General features: G+C 34.6%; 2 protein-coding genes, 1 non-coding gene and 1 pseudogene across 4 annotated transcripts; 2 read left to right on the forward strand and 2 right to left on the reverse strand.

The window, feature by feature from the left end:
• The first annotated feature begins 2,190 nt into the window (after positions 1–2,190).
• On the forward strand, positions 2,191–4,182 carry LOC134251587 (medium-chain acyl-CoA ligase ACSF2, mitochondrial-like; annotated as a pseudogene).
• Positions 4,183–6,122: 1,940 nt separating this feature from the next.
• On the reverse strand, positions 6,123–11,741 carry LOC134251620 (1-acyl-sn-glycerol-3-phosphate acyltransferase alpha-like). 2 transcript variants are annotated; one of them, XR_009988782.1, is made up of 7 exons: positions 11,505–11,741; positions 9,974–10,107; positions 9,504–9,685; positions 8,897–8,992; positions 8,661–8,733; positions 6,799–8,091; positions 6,123–6,731 (listed from the first exon to the last, which is right to left on the reverse strand). XR_009988782.1 is itself a non-coding variant. In XM_062734030.1 (6 exons), exons 1-6 carry the CDS (start codon positions 11,678–11,680, stop codon positions 7,949–7,951), a joined length of 804 nt encoding a protein of 267 aa, XP_062590014.1. In that variant the 5' UTR covers positions 11,681–11,741; the 3' UTR covers positions 6,123–7,948. The 2 variants fall into 2 exon arrangements, 1 of the variants encoding a protein (XP_062590014.1); XM_062734030.1 differs by having other exon boundaries at positions 6,123–8,091.
• Positions 11,742–11,978: 237 nt separating this feature from the next.
• Trnar-acg (transfer RNA arginine (anticodon ACG)) lies at positions 11,979–12,051 on the forward strand. Its single transcript has one exon. It is a non-coding gene; the product is annotated as a tRNA-Arg (tRNA).
• Positions 12,052–22,495: 10,444 nt separating this feature from the next.
• On the reverse strand, positions 22,496–25,442 carry LOC134251578 (uncharacterized). Its single transcript, XM_062733979.1, has 6 exons — positions 25,374–25,442; positions 24,119–24,388; positions 23,408–23,510; positions 23,140–23,217; positions 22,725–22,784; positions 22,496–22,584 (listed from the first exon to the last, which is right to left on the reverse strand). The coding sequence occupies exons 1-6, from the start codon at positions 25,440–25,442 to the stop codon at positions 22,496–22,498; spliced, it is 669 nt and encodes a 222-aa protein (XP_062589963.1).
• Between the last annotated feature and the right edge of the window lie 232 nt (positions 25,443–25,674).

A 25,674-nucleotide genomic window follows, 5' to 3' on the forward strand; every position in this document is an offset into this window, starting at 1 on the left:
AGTCAAGATGAATAAAAGATTGATTGATTGTATACATGTTATTTAACGTCCCGCTCGATGGTTTATTACTCATATGGAGTCGACACCACTTGCCGATGTAGAGCTGTAAATTTTGTCCTATACTCGACACTTATGACCATTGAGCGGGGAGAGATCTTTTTCGTGCCAGCACCTACTGCGACACGGGAGCTCGGTTTATACGGTCCCATCCGGAGGACCGGTCTCCAAGTCCCACAGTGGGATTCACACCCAGGACGAAAGGGAGTCGTAGTGGTTCTTGAATTAAAATGCGTTGAAAATCTTCTCTGCTCTTGTGTATTTAGCTAGGCAAAAAGCACGGTTATGTAATGATGAACAAAGATGCCTCTTCCAAAACTGTGTAATTCATTACCAAAGAATCAGAGATTCTGCGGTTAGGGCGGCCTCAATTAATTACATATTAAAAATGCACAAATTAATTGAAATTAATAACTGTAATAAGAAGGGTTTTTTTTTTTTTTTTACCAGATTTTAAAATCTTTTTCAGCACTTTTTCATGGGTTCGGTTGTTGGGTAGAGCTTTGATATTGTAGGGAAATTTGTGTACTTTTCCGAGAGGAATTTCGCTATTTATTATAAATGTAATAATGTATATGATAGGTAAAGAATAAAAGAAGAATGTTTCATGTATAATACAAATATACTTAAATTATGTTTAATGACCAGATAAATTAGTAAATAATAGATATTAAAATGTAATAATGTATATGATAGGTAAAGAATAAAAGAAGAATGTTTCATGTATAATACAAATGTACTTAAATTATGTTTAATGGCCAGATAAATTAGTAAATAATAGATATTAAAAATGAGACGATATACATCATCCTACATTATATATACTATGCAAAGACTGAGAGGGGTCATTTAAGAGCAAAATATAAAACATCCGAAATACCGGTAATTACCCTTCTTCCGAAAACACGGATTCCCTTTATTTAAAATAGGGAAGTAGCTTTTTTTTCTTTTTGTTCTGAAATTTCTGAATATTCTAGGATCGAACTTTCAACGTTTAAAAAGAAGTAAAGGGAAAAAAATATTAAAAAGAAATTTTTTGATTGTTTATGCATAGAATTATAAAACTCATATAGCCAAAGAGATACAAACCACTCACCACATTAACATTCTCATGTATTTTCTTCTCTCTTGAAACACATGTTTCTCCAATGAATATCCAAACAAAAAAGCTTTTCTGCATTCGATATCCCATGCTCAAAATGTCTTAACTTCTGTTGAGATAAAACCGCTGCAACATATTCAATTTTATCGTTATCGAAGTATCAAGTTTTAAATTCACGACTATTCGGAATAAAACTACTTGCATTTGACCCAATACATCATCTTAAAATCTCTTTCAATTAGATGTAAATTATATGTAGATATTCAGTTTGAACTCTTGTAAAAGTAATGGAAGTCAGTAAGCGCCGATTTCTACTTGCCTATTGATTAATTTTTTTTAATACTGTATATGTCATAATGGCATTTAAAAAAGTTTGTGATAAAAGGATCCTATAATATATTCCATAATTCATTTTTGTTGAAATACAAATTAAATTTTAAAATCAATTTACACTACCCCAGAAACATAAGTTCAATAAAGAAAAGTAAATATTTAGGAAAATCTTATAAAAATCATTCTCAATTTAAGAAAATCGTAAAGAAAAAATTCAGTTAATGTCGAAAACAATTTTCTGGTTTCTTGGTCTTTAAAATCGTCACTTTCTCTGTAGACAAATCATCGGAGCTTTTGCAGAAAATATAGACCTTTTTTGTCTGTAAACAACCCTATGTTTCTTATAAATTTTCGAACCCCACTGTGGGAGTTGGAGACCGGTCCTTCTGTGGAGACCGTATAAAAATTAACCGGTCTCGTGTCGCAGTAGGTGCTGGCACGAAAAAGATCCCTCCCTGCTCATTGGCTCTCCACCGGCAAGTGATGACGTCTCCATATGAGTGAAAAATTCTTGAGAGGGACGTTAAACAAAATACAATCAATCAATTTTATAAATTTTGTTTCACTTAAATGGTTTTTATTCATCAAAGCATTCTGATTTAGTGCTATGATTCATAAAGCACACATTATAATCTTATATTTTTTGTAATTTCTCTTCGTAATTGTTTGGCCCTTGTCGGCCTCCGTAAACTAAGGTTTCAAGCTACTGATGTGTAAAATTGATCTTAAGTTTACGTAACATTCCAAATTTCTATTCGTTCTTTGTATTGAGGCACAAACCTTGGAAAATACAACTGGGATCAGGGACGCGGTGGAGATGAATTGTGACCAAAGTTATTTAAGATCTGGCCAAGTTACAAGAGCACCGTATACTACGGTGTCTAAACTTCTACAAAAGTGGGCCACCGAAAAGCCAAAACAGGAGGCATGTGTTGTCTACAACTATGGCAAACCAAAAACATCCATAACCTATGAAAAACTTTACCACGATGCAGTATTGCTGGCAAAGGGACTTTTGCAGCTAAGGATAAATAAGGGCGACGTAATAAGAATAGGTGGAAACAACAGTATTGAATGGCTAGTGAGTACGTTTGGTGCACAGCTTGCAGGGGCATGCCCTTTACACTTCAATTTTCATGACAAATCTGGAGAGAGCATAAAAAGAATTATCAGCAAAGTCGGAGGATGTAAACTGCTCCTTTTTGATCCTGGAGAAAATGACGTTCACTGGGAAATATGTCAAAAATTCCTACAAGTGGATCAAAAAACTGGTGTTGTTGTCGGCTCCGATATACCATCAGTAAAATGGGTCGTATTACAGACACCCCTGCAATCTTCTGACGCATGTTTTACAATAGAAGTTGTTTACAGCAAGGAGAAAGTCAAGTTACCAGATATAGACCCAGATGATACGTGTGCTATTATTCTGACATCCGGGAGTACAGGGTTACCAAAAGCTGTAAAATATAGTCATCATCGTATAGTTGAATCTGCATATAATTTTCTGGACGCAACTGTTTGGTATGTTAAAAAAGATGAAGAGTTTTCGTTTTACAATGACCGTCCATTTTATTGGATAGGGGGGTATCCCTGGATGGCTCTCATTATAGGAGGAAAACTTATAACCCAGATAAACACGCTTTCTTTTCCTTCTGTTGAAGCAGCAATGAAATACACTTCAAGTATTATACAGGAAGCGAAACCAAAACACGCATTGATCCTCGTTCCCTTCCTTTTAGAGTTACTGATGTCAAAAGATTTTTCTTGGAAGTTTCAAACAGTTATCACAGGAGGTCAGCCTGTTCCAGTCTCTTGTCTGACAGCCATCGGGAAAAGGTACGACGCCCTTTCCGTTCTATACGGCTCAACAGATAGTGGTTTGTGGCTGGAAAGCTGTATAGTTCGCCTGATGACAAATACGTTGGTCTATCGCCGTTATATGCGGTGGAAATGAAAATTGTAGGAAAGGACGGAATGATGGTTCCTCTTGGAACGAAAGGAGAACTGCTTTTGCGGAGTTGTTTACCATTCCCAGGTTACATCGATGAAGCCAAAAAAACCGCGGCTGTTATTACTAGTACCCCTGCTGGATGGTACAAAACAGACGATTTCGAACATATTAATTCTGCTGGCTGCCTTGAAGTATTTGGCAGAGTGTCTGATACGATGGAAATCTCTGGAGCTAAGGTGCTACCATCCTTTCTCGAAGAAATTATTAAAAGGAATCCCTGTGTTAAGGAAGTGATGGTCTTCTCCATTAAAGACGAAAATCACTGTGACGACATTCCTTTTGCAGCTGTTGTTAAAAAGGACGGGATGGCCTTGACTGAGGAATCCCTCAAAGATTTTATCAAACAAGAGCTCAATGTTTCTGAGGAAGCCAGATTCATTGAACATATTTTTTACCAAAGTACATCGTGTTCCACGAAAAGCTACCAAAAACTCCCACGGGTAAAAGCGATAGAAAGATGACGAAGAGCGTTTCTTTACCGTTCATCAAACAAGCTTAAAATGCTATAATGCTGAGTTTGTAAATGAACGTGTCATTCACGGTGTATCAACAAAGTAATTAGGATGTGACGGAAAATGTATCCAGCAATTGAGTTTAAAATGAGATCTAAAGGAGGAAGCTATCTTGGAATGTCCTATGCACTTGAATTATTTTAAAAGATATTTTTTACTTATTTACAAATAATCACAGACCTTGATAAAAACAATTTGCCTCCTGAGAATTATTCACATTTAACGATCTACTCGTACATAGTGTTAGAATCGGCTCGCTGAGATCTGTCTACGGGTGAATTCCTTTTCTTCCCATGGACAAAAATAAAGAGCATACATTGGCGTCGGAAGCAAATTGAAAGTGGGGGGGGGGGGGGCTAAGTGTAATAAAATTTTTTTTTTTACCTTCAAAAAAACCTGACAAGAATAAAAAAGGTAATGTCCATTTCCCAGAGGCGAAATTCCTATTTCGTGTGTGTGTGTGTGTGGGGGGGGGGGGGGTCGAACTTTAGTACCTAAGTTTTTCTCCAAACACCAAAACTTTACCCATTTTTAGCCTATACTGCGAGACGTCTGTGGAAAGTGGGGGGCTAAACATACGAAACAAGGTTCTATGTCTATAGTAAGTATATATTTGGAAAAAAAAGTGGGGGGGGGGGGCCAAGCCCCCCCTAGCCACCCCCCCCCCCCGGTTCCGACGCCTATGGCATATTAGAGGTAATTGTTCTATCTATAATGGACCTCTGCTCTCAAAAAAGTTTGAGAGGATTATAAACAGCAGCTTACCTCCTACAAATCCAGGTACACTGTAATAAATTTTAATACATTATGATTACCAACTAAACCTTAACCTGATGAATTAGTGTTGGATACAGGTTACATAGATTTTAAATTATTTGGAAGGAGTTTAGTATTCATTTTAATGACCAACGGTCAAAATGCTGGTGTCTGAGCCAGAGGCTAACATTTTAGAGGGATTAATGTTTATAAAAGTCATGGGGAAGGGGGGGGGGGCTACTTGTTGATGCCCGTCATGTTATACTGTATAACATTTAATGGGGTCATCATAAGACATGGTGAAAATGTTAAAGTTTACGTTGGAGGATGTTGGCGGAACTGAACAACAGAAACAGAACGAAGCACTTGAGAGTCTCTTAGATTTTATCGCCCATATTGAAGAGCCACCATTTGCCGGTGGATGACTGCAGATTTAGACCTGTACTCAGCAGTTTTGAGCAGTGAGAGATCTTTTTTCGTGTCAGCACCTATTGCGACGCAGGACCTCGGTTTATACGAAGTGCCGGTCTTCTCATCCCGCACTGGGATTCGAACCTGCGACGTATAGATCAACTCTTTACTCTGCGACTCGAAAGCAAACACTCTAACCACTTGTTATAAAAGTCAAACTATTTTTATACCCCCCGCTTGAAAAGCGGGAGGGTATATAGTAATCGTTAATTCCGTCCGTCTGTACGTCTGTCCGTCCGTCCGTCTGTTACGCTTTGGGGTACCCATCTCTTATCCGCAACTTCTCTCATACCGCTGAATGAAATTTGATAAAACTTTCACAGAATCTTTATTACATATTGCCATTGTGCACCTCCTATTTTACTTTTTGATCCGACACATATTTTGCTTTTCCCGGACACAGCAAAACATGGACTTTTCAATTATAACTATATGGAGGCGGGGGGTATCATTTAGTGAGCTCATCGCTCACAGTACCTCTAGTTTTTAACTAGAGGTACTGTGAGCAATGAGCTCACTAAATGATACCCTCGCCTCCCATATGAATATAATGGGAGTGTCCGTGTTTTGTTTTGGGATACCAAAAATATGTGTCAGGTCAAAAAGTAAAATAGGAGGTGCACAATGGCAATATGTAATAAAGATTCTGTGAAAGTTTCATCAAATTTCATTCAGTGGTATGAGAGGTGTTGCGGATAAGACATGGGTACCCCAAAGCGTAACAGACAGACGGACATAACAATTACTATATACCCTCCCACTTTTCAAGCGGGGGTATTAAAAAAATGCAAATTGAGATCATCATACATTACATACAATTTTGGTTTGATTTATGGTTAATACTATCATCTCTATAATATAACTACCCATATCACTACATACAATTATTAAAACTTTTATTTATTTTTCAAGTTTATTCAACAAGTTTTGGTGTTTCAAAATACATGTATGTGTAAAAAGCATGGCACACATGAGAAAATAAATTTATGAATATCAAAAGGGAAAGTAGAAGACATGAACTATTACATGTATAAAGGAAAATGTATCATGCAATATTACAGTCATAATTGTTACCTTCACTAAGCCCTACATTGCATAACAATAGTTGTATGAACTTTTCTAAAAATGCATCTTTGGCACAATGTCGGGACAGACCCTTAGACTATAAGTAATATTAATCTTTCTGCAGTTTTTCCACATCACTTTGGGCCAAGGATCACAACATACATCAGATCATAAATACTCTTTTATATATAAAAATTCCTGTACAATTTGACAGCAAGTGACCCTGACCTTGCCAAAATGACCCTTGGTCACAATAACATAACACCTTAAGTCTTTTTTTTTCAAGAATGAGCTTCATGTATACATATATAATTTGACTGCAAGTGTCCTTGCCCTCGCCAAAATGACTTAGGTTAAGATCATGTAACACCATAAGTCTTTTAAGCAATATTTATAAATAATTTGACTGGCAATTGACCTTGACCTTGCCATAATGACCTAAGGTCAAGAACAACTAACTATATATAATTTGACTGGCATTAGATCTTGACCTTGCCATAATGACCTAAGGTCAACAACAACTAACACCATCAAGTTTTAAGCAATTATCTTTTGTTATTTCGAGTATGAGCTACCAATCTATCTTAGTTGTGAATTTATGATCCAGACATGGTTGCACAGACACAAGCAGAGGCATACAGACAAATGGACAAGGTGATATTAGTATATCTACCCAAAAACTTTGTTTCAGGAGTATAAAAACATTCATTTTTAGTTATTCCTCAGATCTTCTTTCAAATATCTGCATTTTTAATTTGAACTCTATTCTTTTTTTCCAAAAGGCAAAAAAGAAAAATAATAATTAGAATAGGATCAGAATTTTTTTTTAAATGCATTAAGCTAAATATTTATCTGGGCCTTTGTAATGTCATTTTCAAAATTCAATAAAAAATGTATATATTTGGTAATTAAAGAAGGTAATGTACATGAACTCCCCTTTTTTCAAACTAAAACCTTAATTTTAAAACAGAAATGTTCAATGGTTAATAAACTTACAGTAATAATGAATAGCTGCAGAACTGTAGCTTTCCAAAAAATATATTGACAGACCAGACAGCTACAGTGCCATCCATTGAAAAAGTGTTTATTTATTGCACACACAAAAGTGTACAATTTCTCAATTTATTTATACTCTGTGTTTTTAAACTGCCATCTCAAAAATTACTTACTGTGTGTTCCTTACTTATTCTTTTACTATTTCCACAACAAAACATTCCTCATAAATATTGTAAATAGCCTTTATGGGCCTTAAATTTAGACCATCAAAAAATTTGCCTATTTACACTGCCATTTTTGATGGCATGATAATAATGCTAAACACGATTCATGCATTTATATATCATATATGAAAGTAATTGCAAATATTTTAAAATCGAGCTTTTGTATAATTGAGGTAAAAATTTGGAGAAATTAATCCAAAATCGAGCAGAACATTTTGTGTGCAATAAATATACATTTTTTTCTATGGGTGGCACTGTAACTCTCTGGTCATTCATCACATTTTTTAGACCAGCGATCTACAGATCTGCAGCTAATAATAAACAGATAAAAAGAAAATATTGTAAACACAATGCCCCCAGTTTAATGATGATTAGGCCAGGTTCATTGTCTATCCAGGCCTATATCAGGAGAGATTTCGAGCTACTCTGTTTTTTCACCAGAAGATGAAGTTCTGTTATAAGTTTCTACCATGGAATTCCGTATAGAATCCAATAACTCAGGAATGTCTTCTTTGGTCAGACCAGCCGTAGAAACAGGAGGTAGGCAAGTAATGCAGATTTTTCCTGTCAAAAAAAAAACAAGTACATGTAATGGTTAATCTATCTGAGAGCACTGTAAGATGTTTTTAGTTATAGTCTATATTGTACTCATAAAATAATGAGGAGGATGACCCATTAAAACCAAAAAAGGCTTATTTCTAATGGAATCCTCATATGCATGTAGTAGAAGTTGTTAAGCCGAAGGTGCTGCAACCAGGAGGGGGGGGGGGGGACTTGGGCTTAGCTCCCCCTTTTTTCACAAAGACAGACATCATATAGATATCAAACATTGGGGTGTAGATTAAGCACCCCCCCTCCCCCCACTTTCAACAGGCACGTTCAAGCAATGTAGTCGAGAAAAGTTAATTGGTAGTGTTGAGAAGAAAAATTTGGTACTGATCTCACCCTCCCCCCCCCCCCCCCCCCCCCCCCCCAAAATAGGATTTTATTGTTAGGACAATTGACATGTTATCCCTTTTTTTTTTTTGCTTGTTTTTTTCAGGTTTGAAATTTTTTCTCTTTCAAATAGCCCCCCACCCCCCACTTATAGATATTATTCTTTGTGTACTAATTGTGCACAACATATAACTTACCAGATTTAAAGATTTTCTTTTCTTTGCTGTAGATGGATTTGTATGACGAAAAAACAACAGGAACAATTGGCACCTTTAAGAGAAAAAAATTCAATTTATTTTAACATTCTCTACTACATGTATTACCAAACAAGTCATCCTTTTTATGATCATCATCTTTTCTTGCTTTTAATTTTCTTACTAATGATGTAGTATAAATTATAGTATACATATTAAGAATAAATTTTGACATGTACCTTAGATTGAATGGCCAGGTGAAAGGCTCCCTTTTTAAATGCTAACATAGAACCATTACGATTTCTAGTACCTTCTGGGAAAACAAATACTTTTAACTGAAATGATACAAAAAGAAAATAAACACTTATGATTTGTAACGTTTAATAAAAAAAATTTAACATAAACCTCCTGAATTTAATTAATTCTGATGCTGGGCACTAGGCCTGGGGGCCATAAAAAACATCACAAAGATAAGAGGCAAGTCCAAACACTTTTGATCTACAGCTCTCACTTTTCCCATAATTCCATTAAAGGGAAAATGTCAATATAATATGTGTATTACAATATAAATCTCTGTGATATCAATTACAATAGTGTAGTGATATAAAATAATGGATACATGTATTTTTTAGGGAAAAGTGAGACTGAGATCAAAAGTGAGCTTGTCCAAGTTTTATGGTCCCCAGGCCAGAAGTTTGGATTTTAATCATGGACCCTAAATGCTCTGAATTTTTTAGTTAGGTTTATTGTTTTGACTGAGGTTGATATTTGCAATATCATTTTTCACATTCCGAAAAGTATTTCCAAAGAATGATACAATATAGATGCCACATGACTGCCTTCTACCTTTTTAGAATGTATCTGATCTACTACTGCATTCATTTGTTGAACAGCTTTAGCATGATCATGTCTATCTAAAAACACTCCATCACAAAGATAAGAGGCAAGTCCAAACACTCCCATGTACATAAGAGATCGCTTGCCTACAGCTGTACAATGATTTCGCCAATCCCATAATTCCATTAAACCTGAGAAGAAAAAAAATGTCAATATAATATGTGTATTACAATATAAATTTGTGATAAAAAAATAAAATAAAAAAAAAGTGTAGTGATATAAAATAATGTAACAGTAAACAAAGATATTTTTTTGTGTAATGCAACATATCAATTAAAGACAGGATAGTTTAAGTTCTTAGAACTATCCAAACACATTGTCTTGAATCATTACAATAAAACATGGTAGAATTAAACATAATATTTGCATCTTAAAGAATATGTGTCTGAAACAAAGGTGTAAAGCACTGCCTGACTCACCTAATAAATCTAAACCACTCTGATGGTTCACAAGAACTACTAACGGCTTATCATTCATTAAATATTCTTTGCCATGAGTCTCGAATTCCCAGCCATAGAGGTACTTCAATTTCCTAAGGGACCAAATAGCAAATCTTGGGAAAAAAATGATTTTAATTATTGTTTTTAAAGTTCACAGTCTTTAAGTAAAGGTAAAAATTTCTAAATTATAAGGAAATTATATTTGTCATTGGTTTTTACTATTAAAAAATATGAATTATTAGATTTTAAGAGTTATAAAGATGTGCATGAACATGATGAATAGGGAATAAGCTAACAGGTCCAGTACAATCTCTTGATTTAGCTATATAGCTTTAAATAGCTATATAGCTTTTTTAAGCTATTCAGTATAGCTTAATTTAGCTATTTTACTACACTTTTTTCTTAAAGGTGTAATTTTCTCAGTTTGTACAAAAAAGCGCACCTTGGTGCAGTGATGATATACAACTTTGAACTCTTCTTAAAATAATGTATGTAAAAATTACTCATCAAATTACGTCTCCTTGAGAGACTTTGTACTCAAAGTTCTACAAGTTTTGGGGCTATATAAAGCAATTGATACAGTTACTTCTGCAATGATATTATAAAGAAGGCCAATTATGGTCAACAAGATAATTGATTGGTAACAGTTCAGCACAATGAGAAGCAATCATACTTATCCTTGCTTCAAGGCACCCAAGTTCATGCGCGGATCTAGAGGGGGGGTCGGGGGGGGTCAGGACCCCCCCCCCTGGAATTTCCAGGTTATTAAATTTATATACAAAAGCAAGGAAAAAGTTAACTTGGACCCCCCCCCTCAGAAAATGCAGACCCCCCTGGTAAATGTGAACTTGTATAAAAGTTGTCTGAAAAGTTAAAGATTTGAAGCATTAAAAGTCATCGCCTACCCCCCCCCCCCCCCCCCCCCCCCCCCCCACAAAATCGGAATTTGAACTTTTGGCGACTTTAGTTTTTTTTTTTTTTTTTTTGCTTGTCAAGAAATTTCTGGGGGTTTTTTTTTTGACAGGGGTGGATCCCCCCTGGGAAAAATTTCTGGATCCGCGCCTGCAAGTTAGTGGACAGTTAGTCTAATAGAAATTATCTTTTCGCATAAAAGTATTCAAAAGCTGCAAAGTTAGAACTATCTTTGATTTTGGTTGTTGTTTTGATAGCCCATAGTACAAATATGAAGAGTCAAATACATGCGACTTTTTGTTTATTTTCAGCAAAAAACTTTTTTGTGAAAAACTGAATATAAATAGCTAAATAAAGCTATTCTGAATAGCTTAATAAAGCTATATAGCTATTTAAAGCTATATAGGTGAATCAAGAGATTGTACTGGACCTGGCTAAGTTAGATTGCTTTATTCAACATTAAAAATTAATGTATTCGATCAATATTTTCAGATTTTACCACAGTTCTAAATTGAAAATGTAAACAAACTTGTACCAAGTTTTCATAGACAAGTAATGAAGATAACACACTAGTGAATGACTTTAGATTTAAGTTTACCTAAAATTTTCACTGCTTTTAGATCTGCATGTCAACAAAATCCATAGAACTGTTATAGTGGAAATAATTGTCAACGCCAGGAGATAGGCTCCATACTTCGTATAATATCTGAATGTATTGTTTGTTAAATAAAGAATTATAGATATAACTGAACACCACAGAAAAATCTGAAGCATTTCAAAATATATAACGTATTTCAAAGTCACGAATGTTTACAAAACCTAACCCGGAAAATGTTGCAAGACTGTAAATGTTAAAACCGGATCGTTTTCTTTATGTTATAGCTTGCAAGAAGGCTTCTGGGTGAAGCTCTAGATTATATTGTGGATAGAACAGAGGTTCTGTACACATTAATAAACAGGTGTGGTTTGAAAACTTCAGCTGATATTTCCTTTAAAAATGTTTCCTGTTCAATCTGCAAGTGCGTTTCAATAAAAATCTTTATATTTATTCTTATCGATAAAAGGGACATATGGGCTCGTGGCGCAATGGATAACGCGTCTGACTACGGATCAGAAGATTCCAGGTTCGAATCCTGGCGAGCTCGAATTTTTTTTTTCTCATTTATTTTTTTAGTCTAGGGGAGGACATTAATTGATTAAATCTCACTCCTCTGTCCGTCTGTCTAACTGTCCGTCTGTCACAAAAACTTCATTAGCGTCGGAAGCAAATTGAAAGTGGGGGCTTATTTATTAAGAGGATAAAAAAACTTGACAAACAAAGAAAGGAAAAATGCCCATAGTACAAACCCGAAAATCTTATCTCGTGTGTGTGTGTTTGGGGGGGGGGGTTGGTTAAGGGGGGTTTAAGATCGAACTTCCTACAGTTCCATTTTTTTTTCTCTCTAATACAACCACTTACCCTTCTTTGACTACACTGTAACGTGCCTGTTCAAAGTGGGGAGGGGGGCTTAAGCTATACGCCCCAATGTTCAATGTCTATACATGTAATTATGTTTATCTTTGCTAAAAAGGGGGTGGGTGGGGCTAAGTCCTCTAGCCCCATCCACCCCACTTCCTACGCCTATGAACTTAGGAATATCCACCCTCCTGTGATTATAATATAGTTAATTGATCAGTCGGTTTTAAAGTTTAGAATTTGTTGTAAGTCCAAATATATAAATTTCACAAAATACAATTTAGAACCTGTTTCGTAGATGGAACAAACTGAATTTCACAAAGAATCTCCGTAGATTGAACAAACTGAATCTAACAAAGAATTTTCCTAGATTGACTCACTTATACAAACTCTCTGTAATTCTGTAATTCTCTGTAATCCCGTATTTCATCGAAAAGGGTCTTGTTTGATAGTGTGAAGTAATTCTGTCACACGCGGTCTGTCATATTTTGGTCATCATTAATTTGTTGAACCATGCATGCTGTAAGTGTTGGTATGTTTTATAGGCGAGATACTAGACTAGTATGGTGACTATGGTGTCCGGATAGGGCCATTTGCGTTAGCGCGACATCGCCTTCAGATAAACGCGCCGTCGCGCTAACACACAACACGCCGTCGCGCTAACACAACTTTGCACAACGCGCCGTCGCGCTAACGCAACTTTGCACAACACGACGTCGCGCTAACACACAACACGCCGTCGCGCTAACACAACTTTGCACAACACGCCGTCGCGCTAACGCAACTTTGCAAGTTTCACAGTCTAGTAGGAAGTCGTGTACGGAAATATAAGACTGCGCATGCTACGGAAGCGTATTTGGGCCGCAGCAGTATTTTTTCTTAATTTGTTATAACAAATCATTAATTTGTTATAACAAATTATTAATTTGTTACAACAAATTATTAATTTGTTATAACAAATAATTAATTTGATATAACAAATTATCAATTTGTTATAACAAATTATCAATTTGTTAAAACAAATTATCAATTTGTTTAAACAAATTAATAATTTGTTATAACAAATTAATAATTTGTTATAACAAATTAAAAAAAAATACTGCTGCGGCCCTAATACGCTTCCGTACCTTTAAGATTCCCAAGACCAATCTCATCCAGAATTTCATCCATTATATGGTTAAGCATGCGCAGTCTTATATTTCCGGATACGACTTCTTTCTAAACTGTGAAACTTCCAAAGTTGCGTTAGCGCGACGGCGTGTTGTGCAAAGTTGTGTTAGCGCGACGGCGTGTTGTGCGTTAGCGTGACGGCGCGTTGTGTGTTAGCGCGACGGCGCGTTGTGCAAAGTTGTGTTATAGCGCGACAGCGTGTTGTGCAAAGTTGTGTTAGCGCGACGGCGTGTTGTGTGTTAGCGTGACGGCGCGTTGTGCAAAGTTATGTTAGCGCGACGGCGTGTTGTGCAAAGTTGCGTTGGCGCGACGGCGTGTTGTGTGTTAGCGCGATGGCGTGTTGTGTGTTAGCGCGATGTCTCGTTTATCTGAACGCGATGTCGCGCTAACGCAAATGGCCCTATCCGGACACCATAGAACTGTGTGCTATATTATTATCGGCCGCAGCAGCGGCCGATCTATTTGTGATTGTGTTAGAAAGTGCACATGGGGAAATGAGACGTTATTTTTCATTAGGTCAGGAAAATATTTCTCAAATGATAACAAGTAGAAAACCATTGTAAAATATTTTCAAAAATTGCTTTGAATATAGTGTTAATTGTTGCTACTATGTTTCAATTTCTTTATCATTTCTCATCAGATAATTGATAATTTGTGGTTATGTAAAAAGAGTATAACAATAGATACTCCCTAGCCTGGGAGTGTATAAGATATGAAAGGAAATCGTCATGATTTTCCGGATAAAAATGACGTGTAAATGTGCATGGATTAGTGAATAAAAATTGAAAAAATATTCAACCAGTAAAAATTGATTTGAACATGCTCTACGGCTGCAAATAACACAAAGAAATTTTTCTACATTTTGTACTGCGCATTGCAGCACAGCCATGGGCACTATCACGTGACCAAGATCCAGGGTATCAGCACCTGGTTCATCTTGAGATACCTACATCTTTATTTTGATGGCAATAAATTCTTATCATTTATTGCTGCCCTTTTTACAAAGATGAATCTATTTATAAGCAAAAGGAGGAAATGTCTATTTTTTTATTTTAATTAATTATTTATTTTGCTTTGAAGACAGCCAAAAATAAAAATGAATCAACTAATTCACCTTTGAGTACTAGTATCTTGACGTGCTTTCCTTTCATGGACACTTTGAAAATTGTAAAAGAAATTTGTTTATGCTAAATTTTGTTTGCGGCCGATTTGATGCTTTGCATCAATTTAACTTGTAATGTCTATATATGGTGTTCTAAACACCTTCTAAAATAATATTTACCGGTCACGGTAGCCTAGTGGTAGAGCGTTCGCTTCGTGATCGGGAGGCCTGGGTTCAATTCTCGTTCGCGGCGCTGCGTCATACCTAATATGTAAACATAGGTAGTGATTGCTCCTTCGCCAAGCGCTCGGCACTAGAAGTGAAAGTCACGGGTCTTTCGGATGACCTTAATTAATCAAAGTACAGAAGCAATAAGCCCGGTGTAACGTTGAATTTTGACCCGAGTTGAAAATTGACCCGGGGGTCATTTTTCAACGTTGAATAGTGAGACCAAACGTGTTGAATTTAGACCCTAGTCCGTTGAAAACTGAGCCGGATCGTGGAATTTTGATCATGAAACCGGTTCAAAATTCAACAGCCTAAAAAAAAACATATTTATGACTTGGTTTTCACAACTGTGATTTAATTCATAGGCGTTGGTACAGGGGAGGGGAGTTAGGGATGCCTACCCTTTTTTTTGCAAAGATAGACATAATATAGGCATCGAACAATGTGAAATTAGGTTAGTCCCCCCCTGCTTTCTACAGGCAAGTTACAGTGTAGTAAAAAAAGAAGAGTAAGTATTATTGTTTAAAAAACAGATATTGGATCCACCCCCACCCCCAAATAGGATTTTCGGGTTTGGACTACTAGATCGGACAATGGATTTTTTTTTTGTCAGTTTTTTTTTTTTAGATTTGAATTTTTCTTTCTTTTTCAATTAGCACCCCCCCCCCGCACTTTCAATTTGCTTCCGACACCAACGTAATCAATGAACACTTAATTCTGTAATTCAGTTATATTCTTAGAATGAAATATTTTTAAAAAAAACTGAGATTTCAAAGTTACATGTAGCTTAATATTGCAATATTTCGTGTAATATTTATAAAAAGAAGTATACATTTGTATATGTAAATAAACATAGTTAAACAATATAAAATTTAGTTCATAAATTTGTTTATTTTTAATTTTTTTTTGCTAACAACACTTCATTTGTTTGAATTTTAAAATTCCTAATATTAGTATTTGGAAAATGGTGAGAGTTTAACGCATGATGCACGTGCTTATTAAGTTATGCACAACATTAATAACGTTTAATTTATTTTCTTTTTCTTTTGTTTTATTGTTTTTGTATTTGTGACTGGGCTGTTTTCTTCATTTTTGTAGTTCTTTTTATCAAAAAAAATTGCCTTAGATACACAACCCTAACTTTCAGCGTTATTTAATATTTATATTAAAGTAGCCAAAATAAAACATTGACCCCCCCCCCCCCCCCCCCCACCGAATCGGGGAAACACAGGATAGTTTGTAAGGAATTTTTGAAGCGGTCCTTCCATCCATTTAGAGAAACATGGTCTGGTTTTCAACATTGGCTAGTTTCCCTTTCCATTTTTTGCTTGCATGTTTGTTTATTGCGTTTCGTTTATTTATTTTGTTTATGTTTTTTGTCACAATATTTCAGGGGGTTTTGACACCATACACCCTCCTCCGAGAAAAAACTTTAGGATCCTCTCTCTCTCTCTCTCTGTTTCTTTGAAGAGGAATGCACTTTTTTAGTTGTTAAGATCAAAAGAAGTTGCAGGGACGGCGTTTTTTAATTGTTGATATCAAAGATGGTGGGAAGTGCAGCTTCTAGTCCATCCCAGATTCTAACTCTAGTTCTCGTTCTAAAGGTTATGCTCCGAAAACGATCGATTTTTAGGCCGAGGCAGGCTACTGACAGATAAGTTTGTTACAAGAATTTCACCAACCTTGTTTAAAGTCAACATTACTTGCATGTTATGGTCGCTATATTGATCTTTTCACAAATATAACCTATCATTGAATTCATTTTGACCGATGTGTTTCATTCTAATTTTTAGGCTTTCGATTTTGTTAATTTTTAAACTGAATTTGACTAGATGGGATGTTCTGCCCACCTGATCACTTTAATATTATATACGGCTCACTTTCTAGACACCAGATTTCCAGGATTTTTGTTTTATGCCCTATTCATGGTTTTGTACATGTAGTTATTTATGGATGTGGATTTTAGAAAATATTGTCAAAGTTGTCGTTCTTGAAGATAACTGATATCGTGTATCAAAATGTACATATTTACACGGGATGATAGGTTTATTTCTATTTTTCTAGAGAAGGGAAAAAAATGAAACCAAAATATAAATATAGCGATACTGATACATCCCGTAAAACAACTTCCAAGTTCAAAAAATGTTCAAACTCTTATAGGTGAGGTCAATATTCAACAGGGTCTATTTTCAACTCGTTGAAGTCATCGGGGATAAGAAAAAAATATCAAGCTGTTGAAAAATGACCCCGGGTATGAATTCAACGACTTTTGGTCTCAATTTTCAACGTTGAAAAAACACCCCTGGTTCAATATTCAACGTTGAAAAATGAACCCCGGGTCAATTTTCAACTGGGGTCAATATTCAACGTTACACCGGCTAAAAACGTAGGTCCCGTATCACGGTAGGCGTTAGCACGATAAAGAACCCTCACTGCTCAATGGCCCTGAGTACCCAGTATTGGTCTAAATCTGAAGCCCTTCACCAAATCCCTGGTAATGCATGCTGATTTTTAGCCGGGCTTATTGCTCAAAGAGCAATTGCCGGCTTATGTGATCCTGTTCAAGGCAGGATGTTGACCCCATAGTCGCCATTTTAAAGTTACGTGCAAAAATATAGTTCTTACTCTCAACCGCTTTTGAGATAATACAAACGCTAAATAAAGCAACAAAAATAAAACGAAGTTTTATCTATATAAAATAAACATTAGTAGTAATGACTTTGAAAACTTCATAAGTCAAAGAACATAGTTCATTAGCGTAGGGATTTTTGATAATCAATGTTACCGTAGTTCTCTACACATACGAGGTAAAGCAGGAGAGGGAACCAGACTGGCCTGTTTGTTTACATTCAGCTGCGGTACCAGATTAATTCTGATGCTGACAAAATCGGACCGTGGTATTAGGATTGAAAAACTCACTGTCAGTGTCTTATCATTTATATTGATAGTTTTAAAATAATTTTTTCATCAGAATATAAACGTGATTCATGTAAGAAATCCATTCTACTCTGTAAATGAGCCCGGCTCTCTGTACTTCTGAGTACTTTGATTTTTTTTGACACTGTAATTAAGCGGTTAGCTTCGCTAGCCGCTATATGGCATGTGTCGGCAACCGGAAACCTCCATAAGGCGCTACCTATCGGCATTGCTTTATCGCTCGTAACCTTATCCTTCTGCAACCAAAACCGGAAACTTCCACAAGGACCTACCTATCGACAACGGTAACTTCAGCAAATGATTTGTATACTGTCGGCGTAATACGCCCCCTGGTTAGAGATTGACAATATGCTGTGAAGTCTGACTAAAGCCAGCCCCTACTACATGTATATCACTTCGTACTAACGAAGTATATGCTATGTATGAAGAGTGGCTATATATTATGACGATTATATCGAATTCTTATTAGTATATTTACCAAAGCATTGACAATACTTACAACACTTACTTTTAAGAACTGAGAATTTGGTCCTTATTACATGTGTATCGCGCGATCGCGATTTCTGGCAACTGTTAGTTTATTTTTGAAAGTTTATTATACAGCAGGTTGGAGGTTATTACAGACTGCAAAAACATCAGCAAATCTCTCGATCGAGTTTGATTTTTCTTGCCAAAGTATTAAGAAACACCATTTATTAAGTTAATACCTGAAAAGCGCTTTTATAAAAACACCGAACGCATCTGTAAGTTTTACACTTTTTGTAACGTTTTATGGAAACAATAGGGTTACCTCCACTATGAAACGTTTGTTTTTCTTCTCTTTTCTTCTCTGTCTAATAAACAGATTATAAAAGCTCTGCTCCCAGGGATAAATTCTCTACTCCGTCTTTGATAATTTATAACAATAGATCATAAGGGATTACTTACTATTAGTTTTGTAAAAAATAATGGAGCACTTAAAGTAGTAAAATCAATTTTGAAAAAAAAAATGGAGAAATATATATTCATTTTAATCAGCATTGTGATCCTCATCTAAAAATCAACCGATATTATTTTCACAGAAGAATGAGGTATGAATAATTTTGGCAATTAGCAAAAATTTAAAATATATACTTAATTCTTATTTATAAGTTTTGAAAATTTGATCAATTCCCAGGGAACGTATTATTAGCTGTGAAAATACTTTTAGAATTTGAATTTGTCCAATTTGTCGATTATTGTTTTAAACGTTTGAGAAGAATAAAATTAAAATACAGGTGTTTAGAGGCACATTGATAGAAAATAAATCAGTGTATATTGTTTAACCGACATATTGAAGAAAGTGACACTGATAACTTCTTAAGTTACACTGATTTTTAATGTACATTTGAATTTTTAAATACTAGTATTGATTGATTACATAACTTTCTTTTTCATGTTTTATTTGAGAACAATATTGCATGAAGAGTACATGATAAAAACACCTTATATGTCCTTATCTAGATATTGTGCCTTATAATGTGCAAGACTTCTTTCAAATGATTCTCATATACCATTTACTTTATTCGAACATTTACTTGTTTGAAAAGTCAATAAAATATATTTCATAAAGCTTGATAATCTTGTTTACTCGCCAGTCTTCCCGTAGAAGTAGAAGTTTATAATATTACTAAAGGAAGTATTCAGTTTCTGTATCAAAATACAGAATGATCGATTTTAGAAGAAAAGCTGACTCCTGAAAGTTCAAGAGGTGGGATCCGTTGCCTAGAAAAAGTAAGCATCCCTCGTTGACAGGTTAATTATATTGCCGCGATGAGCCTACACAACTGAATCTCTCTGATATCAATTCATTTACAAAGTCTCTCCTCAGCCATCCCTTTTTCTCTGACTAGCCAGCTGTAGATCTACACTACTCAAAATCCATTAATCTAAAGAATTTAACTTGTCATTTTTTTTAGTTGTTTGTTATAGTAGGCTTTACAATTACCTAATTTCAGATTCAATAGAGAATAAAAGACAATGAAATTTTCAACATCAACATAATTTTTTTTATCCAGAGAACAATTGGATGCCATCAAGAGAGAATTTTTAAAAATGCACTTCCTGTCTTTCAAACTGAAGAAATCTCATGTTTAAATTTTGAAACATGCATTTCAATCTTATTAAAATTTATTTAAATGTTCCAAATCCGCTACCGCTTCTGAAACATCTAACATCCCATTCGGGGTCACATCAGAGCGACCTTTCAATTATGAATACATGTACAAGTAAACACAAACACTTTGACCATGTAGATTCAAGCCTCGGTAAACAGTTCTCAAATTAATTCCACGGCTACATATCATCATTATTGATACTGTCTTACGTTGAATTAAAGTAATTTTGGAATAAATTTCATGTATCTTCTGCAGTCTGGCATCTAAACGTGAATAATGCAAACGAAAGAGCACAAACTATACAAGATACCCCACACGTCATACATAACACAACTTTTGCAATGCATATCTTTTTACTACAAAACTCCTCGGGTGTTTTGGTTGGGTGGTGAAAACAAGAAACCCATCTGAACTATAAGCCAGGATTTCGGAGGAACCATTTTCTTTGCCTAATCGAAGTTCACTCTTACATGACCCCAAATAGGATGTTGTTAGATGTTTGAGAAGCATTAGCGGATTCGGAACATCTAATTTTAATTAGATTGCATCCATCTGTGACATCAGTTTGGAATGTTATTGGTTTTACTATTGAGTAAAGTATTACAAAAACGGAATGTCTGGGTTTTTCTTCTCTGATGACATTGGACAAAGATATGCATATTTAAATATCATCATTTTATGCACTTTTTCGGTACATATTAGATGAAAGCATGCTAACCGCTTTTCAGTACTTTCAGTACTTTGATTTTGATTAAGGAATATGTTGAAAAATTATCAGTAGATAAGGTACGTTGCGTATGCCCTTAAACTTTGAAATGTACCAAATTAATGACATATTTCCAGAATGGTCCTCCTTCATGCCATATCCTTTAATGATTTATCATATTCATCTACTCAACTCTTATTACATACAATTTCATAACTTTTTAAGAATTTTAAATTTTTAGGGCGCAATAAAGCCCAAACCATACCTTCTTCTTAATGTGATATTGTAGATATTTTGATTTGGCGCATTGGTGTCGGAAGCAAAGTGAAAGGGGGTGAAGGTTCGAACTTGTTTCAGTACCAATTTTTTTCCAAACACTACCACTTGCCCTTCTTTGATGAATATGTTGAAAATGGGGGGGGGGGGGGCTAAATTTACGACCAAATTTACAATGCCTATATTATGTAAATATTTGCAAAAAAAGTGGGGGAGGGGGGGGGGCTAAATTTATAGCACAATTTCCTAATGCGTAAAGAGGACACCTCTCGACTCTGAGGTCCAAAGGTCAGGGTTAGAAATCCATCCATTTTTCCTGTGTATTACACATATATTTCTCTATATGACAGTTCTCTGGGGCATAAAAAGTTTCTGAAGTCAAGGTCACGGTTAAAAAAAATGTATTTTGTTTGTGTTCAACACTCTTTATTTCTAAACGATGCCTAGAAAAGCCTTTGTTTCAACTTTTGCAATGAAATTTTATATACTTCAAGACTGTAAAGTAATAATCTGATAAATAGATTGGGCAATACTTTTAGAGAATAACCGTAGTCCTTCTTGGCTTTGATATATAAGAACTAAAATCTTAATCAAAACAGTTCTATTAATGATAAAATATGTAAATTTACATCAAAAGCAAATTTAATGTGTTAAAAAGGTTTAAATACTAGTAATTTACTTTTTAAAAATCTTTACTAGTATTATAAATTTCAACAAAAATAAAAATAATTTTTGTTCATGCTATTTTATTCTTAGTCTTACAACAGATGTCCCGTTTACAACCATTCTTTAAATGGTCTCAAGAAAAAGAACATTGCCAATTTTTAACTTTTCAGTCATAACCTAAAATTATGAGGATTCTCCAGTTTATCCATTATGTATTTCATGTAAATTTTATGATTTATTTTTAATTAAAAGGCTAATCAAATATTATCAATCTAATTAAAATCAGACTTCTTAGATCCGCGCCGTATACACTCTGCGTAAGAAGATCTGACATAACCCGACCAGACAAACTAGAAATCTGTCAAGAATTAAAGAAGAAAACAAAAATATAAAACAGTTACTAGTACAAACTTTAATTAACATTGTCATCCTAAAACAATCAACCCTTCAAATCAACTAAATACTTGAAAAAATTATTTAAAAAGTATTTAGGCCTTAGGCATCATTTTTGCATATCTATGAAAAAAATTCAGGTCAAATTCCATAAAGTGGGGAAAAGTGTGTTTTAAGATAAATAATTTACAGATGTTAAAATATATACAGTCAAACATCATTATCTTGAACCTAATGGGGCTGGAAAAAAAATCATGAGATAATGGAGGATTCGAAACATTGAGAGTAAAATACTTAGGGAATATGTGATGAGTCTGCCTCAATTCACTTTGACATACCCTGGGTATTCAAGATATCAAAGTTCAAATGTTTATTATTATAATATTGCTAAATTCCGGGTATAGTATTACATCTTAATAATACAGATAAAAATAAGTTCTCAGATTGAATGCTATGGGATGAGCAAAAAAAAAAAAATACAAAAAACAAAACAAAAAACATCACTGAAGTATAATATAAGTCAAGCATAACAAGCAACATAAGTATAATGCCTCACCTCTACTTCTCCTTGGCCTTGAAAGGTTTTCATACCAGGTTTGTCTTCTTGTTCTAAGATTTAAAATAAAAATAAATATTTGAAAGTCTGATTTTACAATTAGAATGTTTATATCCATATTAGATATATATTCTAATGACAATTTCTGTTTTCCTTAGAGCTTTTATATGTTTAAGATGAAACAAATCATTACCTGTAGAAAGATTGTCTCCAGAGGGCAATGGATGTAGATCCAGATATTTGGATTTGTCATCTGTGTGAGAAAGAGAGCAATTTATATTTAATCAATTCAAGAAAGTATAAGAAATCAAGACTAGTAAAGAACGTACTAAATTATGTAGCTATAAAACACACATTCCCAATTAATTCACTTTATATTTTTTAATTTTGATTTATTTGTTTGTTCATTTATTGTTTATATTGATTATTATAGGTCCTGAGATATGCTTAATAGGGCTTAAATCCAGAAAAGTGAGAGTAAGGTTTCCTAATGTATACATGGTATAAGATTGCATTTACATGTATTTATAAACAAGACGTTTATTTAATTTTTTTTTTATTTGTAACAAAATACAGTTCATGGATGAAGAAAATATGTGAAACCATACCTTCATTTTGACTTGAGTAATCATTCCCTCCAAAAGATAGGAACTTTCTTGCTGCTGTGAAGTTTTTGTCTTCATGACCTTTAACGTGAAACAATTTTTTTTAATACAAAATTTTATTCACCTAAATTTCTTAATGACCATTCAGTAAAACATTTGAAATGTTTGATTTTTTAAAGTTCAGTTTTCAGTTTCATTTAGTGATTTATGTTCGTTCCTAGGAATATTTTTTAGGACTAAAATAGACTACCATGTTAACTTTTATCAATACCTTTTGACTTTGGCAAAATAGCTTTGTATTTTGAGGAAAAATCAACCACCTCATTGTCAGTACTGGCCCTCTCACAAAAATTCTTGGACTCAGGAACAGCTACCTGTGTAAATTAATGAAACTGATTTCTGCCTTTGTTCTCATTTTACCTCCTGTTTACACAGGGCTGTAATATTGCATGCATGCTTAATCAGGTGCTGATGAAAAAATGATCTAATTCATTGTAGCAAAGATAACTGAGGAAAGAGCTGGGGAACTATAATATATGTACGTACCCGGTACATTGTATATGTAAACAGATTTACTCCTATTTGATGAACTTACTACTTATACATGAATATACACATGATGAAATTATGTTGAACTTTTATTTTATAATTTTGATTCAAAAGGTGTACTGTACTAAAAGACATGTCCTTTGTTTATTGTTTAGCGGTTTGGAACCTGTTTAAAACAGGTAGTTATAAGGGTTCTTCATCTTTCATATTAGTACAGTTGTATGTAAAACTTTATTAATGCAATTATAAATATGTTCGTGTAACATACTTCTAAACTGATAATTAATGTGATATCATTTATTGTCTTGTATTGACGGATGAAAATTCCATGATTTTTTATATAATTCAACACCGGCTGACCACAAAAGATGAACTGTATACATATTCGTGATCAGCTGATCAATTTTACGTGATGTCAGCTAGGTCAACTTACCTCTGGCGATCGCAAGCCTCGCTTTTTGACGGATCTTGGCGATTTGGACAGCAATCGTCTCCGGCTTTCCTCAAAACTACTAATAATATTGTCGATTTCATTTCTGTATTTTATCACCTTCTCCACTTTTGCGAAACATCTGACACATATGCCTGTTGCCTGTGGAGGGAGCTCCACTACTTGACTTACGATGGTCTTTTTTTCATCGGTTAGCTTCAACTTAAGTTTATGCAGTTTTTTGACAACACTATTCCCCCTCACGTCAATTTCCTTTACGACGAAGGAAAAACAACATAAACAACATACATCGTTTACGCTATAAATTCGCTGAGGTGTTTTGGGACCGCCTCCGAAATCTTCCATATTCATGGTACTGCCTCGGGATTTACTAATACGTTCGGTGTTCCGATGTATTTTGAGTAAACACCGACGGTTTCAAAGCCGACGCTCTGATTGGCTAAGATAAAGTTCACGTGAACATGACCCCTGGTCGGGTTATGTCAGATCTTCTTACGCAGAGTGTATACGGCGCGGATCTAAGAAGTCTGATTTTAATTAGATTGCAAATATTATGATCCACCCAGCTGAGAGACGTACGTACTCAAAGGATTATGGGATAGGATGACATCACTAACTTATTTGCATATTCATAATTATTACACCGCCATCTTGGAAGTGAAATTATTCACGACCATCGGTTAAATCCGAGAAAAATCTTTATCATCACCTTCTTCAGTGGACATCTGAAGGAATTTTTATTGTTTCCAATAATAGCCCAGTGGAACGGACCCGTGTAAGTGTTTACCTTTCCATCGTTATCAATATATTTTCGAAATTGTTCAGACCTGTCATTGATGGATGCAATATTATACTATATGCATCGGTAACTGCGTTCTTTTCGCGTCATAGTTACTAACTCTGACTAGCTATGAACAGTATAATACTTGCATAAAATACATACAATTCTAAACGAATTAAAAAAGCTCTCTTTTTTGTTTAAAAGGGCGTTTCTGTTATTGGAATGTTGTTCATTCTAAATAGCTGTAATGTATGTAAACGCTGTGACGACCATGATGCTTTTCGATCTGACATCTTTTGTTAATATATTATGTATTTTATGAAATATCCATGCTGATGATGCATGTTTGTTTGTCCACAATAAGATACCTGCAGTTGGTTAGAATAATCATTTACAAGTATTGATAATTATTAAAAGATCCATAGAAATTATGACAGGCAAAAGTTCTTTGTTTACCAACAAGGTTGAACCTGTCATTTCCAGTCCGACTTCATTATAAAATGTCATAGATCTTGTTATAGCCATTATTATCAAAGAATTTTCAAGTAATGTATAAAAAAAATTGTAATTCTAAAATGGATGTTTTCTTTTAAAAAGGTAAAAAAAAATATATAAATTGACTTGTATGTACTATATCATGTGTTCGACTCAAACTTAAACAGGTTGGGACCAATCGCCCAAATGGGATATAATAGTCTGTTTGGGATATAATATCCCAAATGGGCTATAAATTTACAGTGCAAAAATTGAAAATTTT

Source organism: Saccostrea cucullata, unplaced genomic scaffold (genome assembly GCF_032062105.1).
Source record: "Saccostrea cucullata isolate Sc308-1 unplaced genomic scaffold, CSIRO_AGI_Scuc_v1 ctg37, whole genome shotgun sequence".
Taxonomy (NCBI): domain Eukaryota; kingdom Metazoa; phylum Mollusca; class Bivalvia; order Ostreida; family Ostreidae; genus Saccostrea; species Saccostrea cuccullata.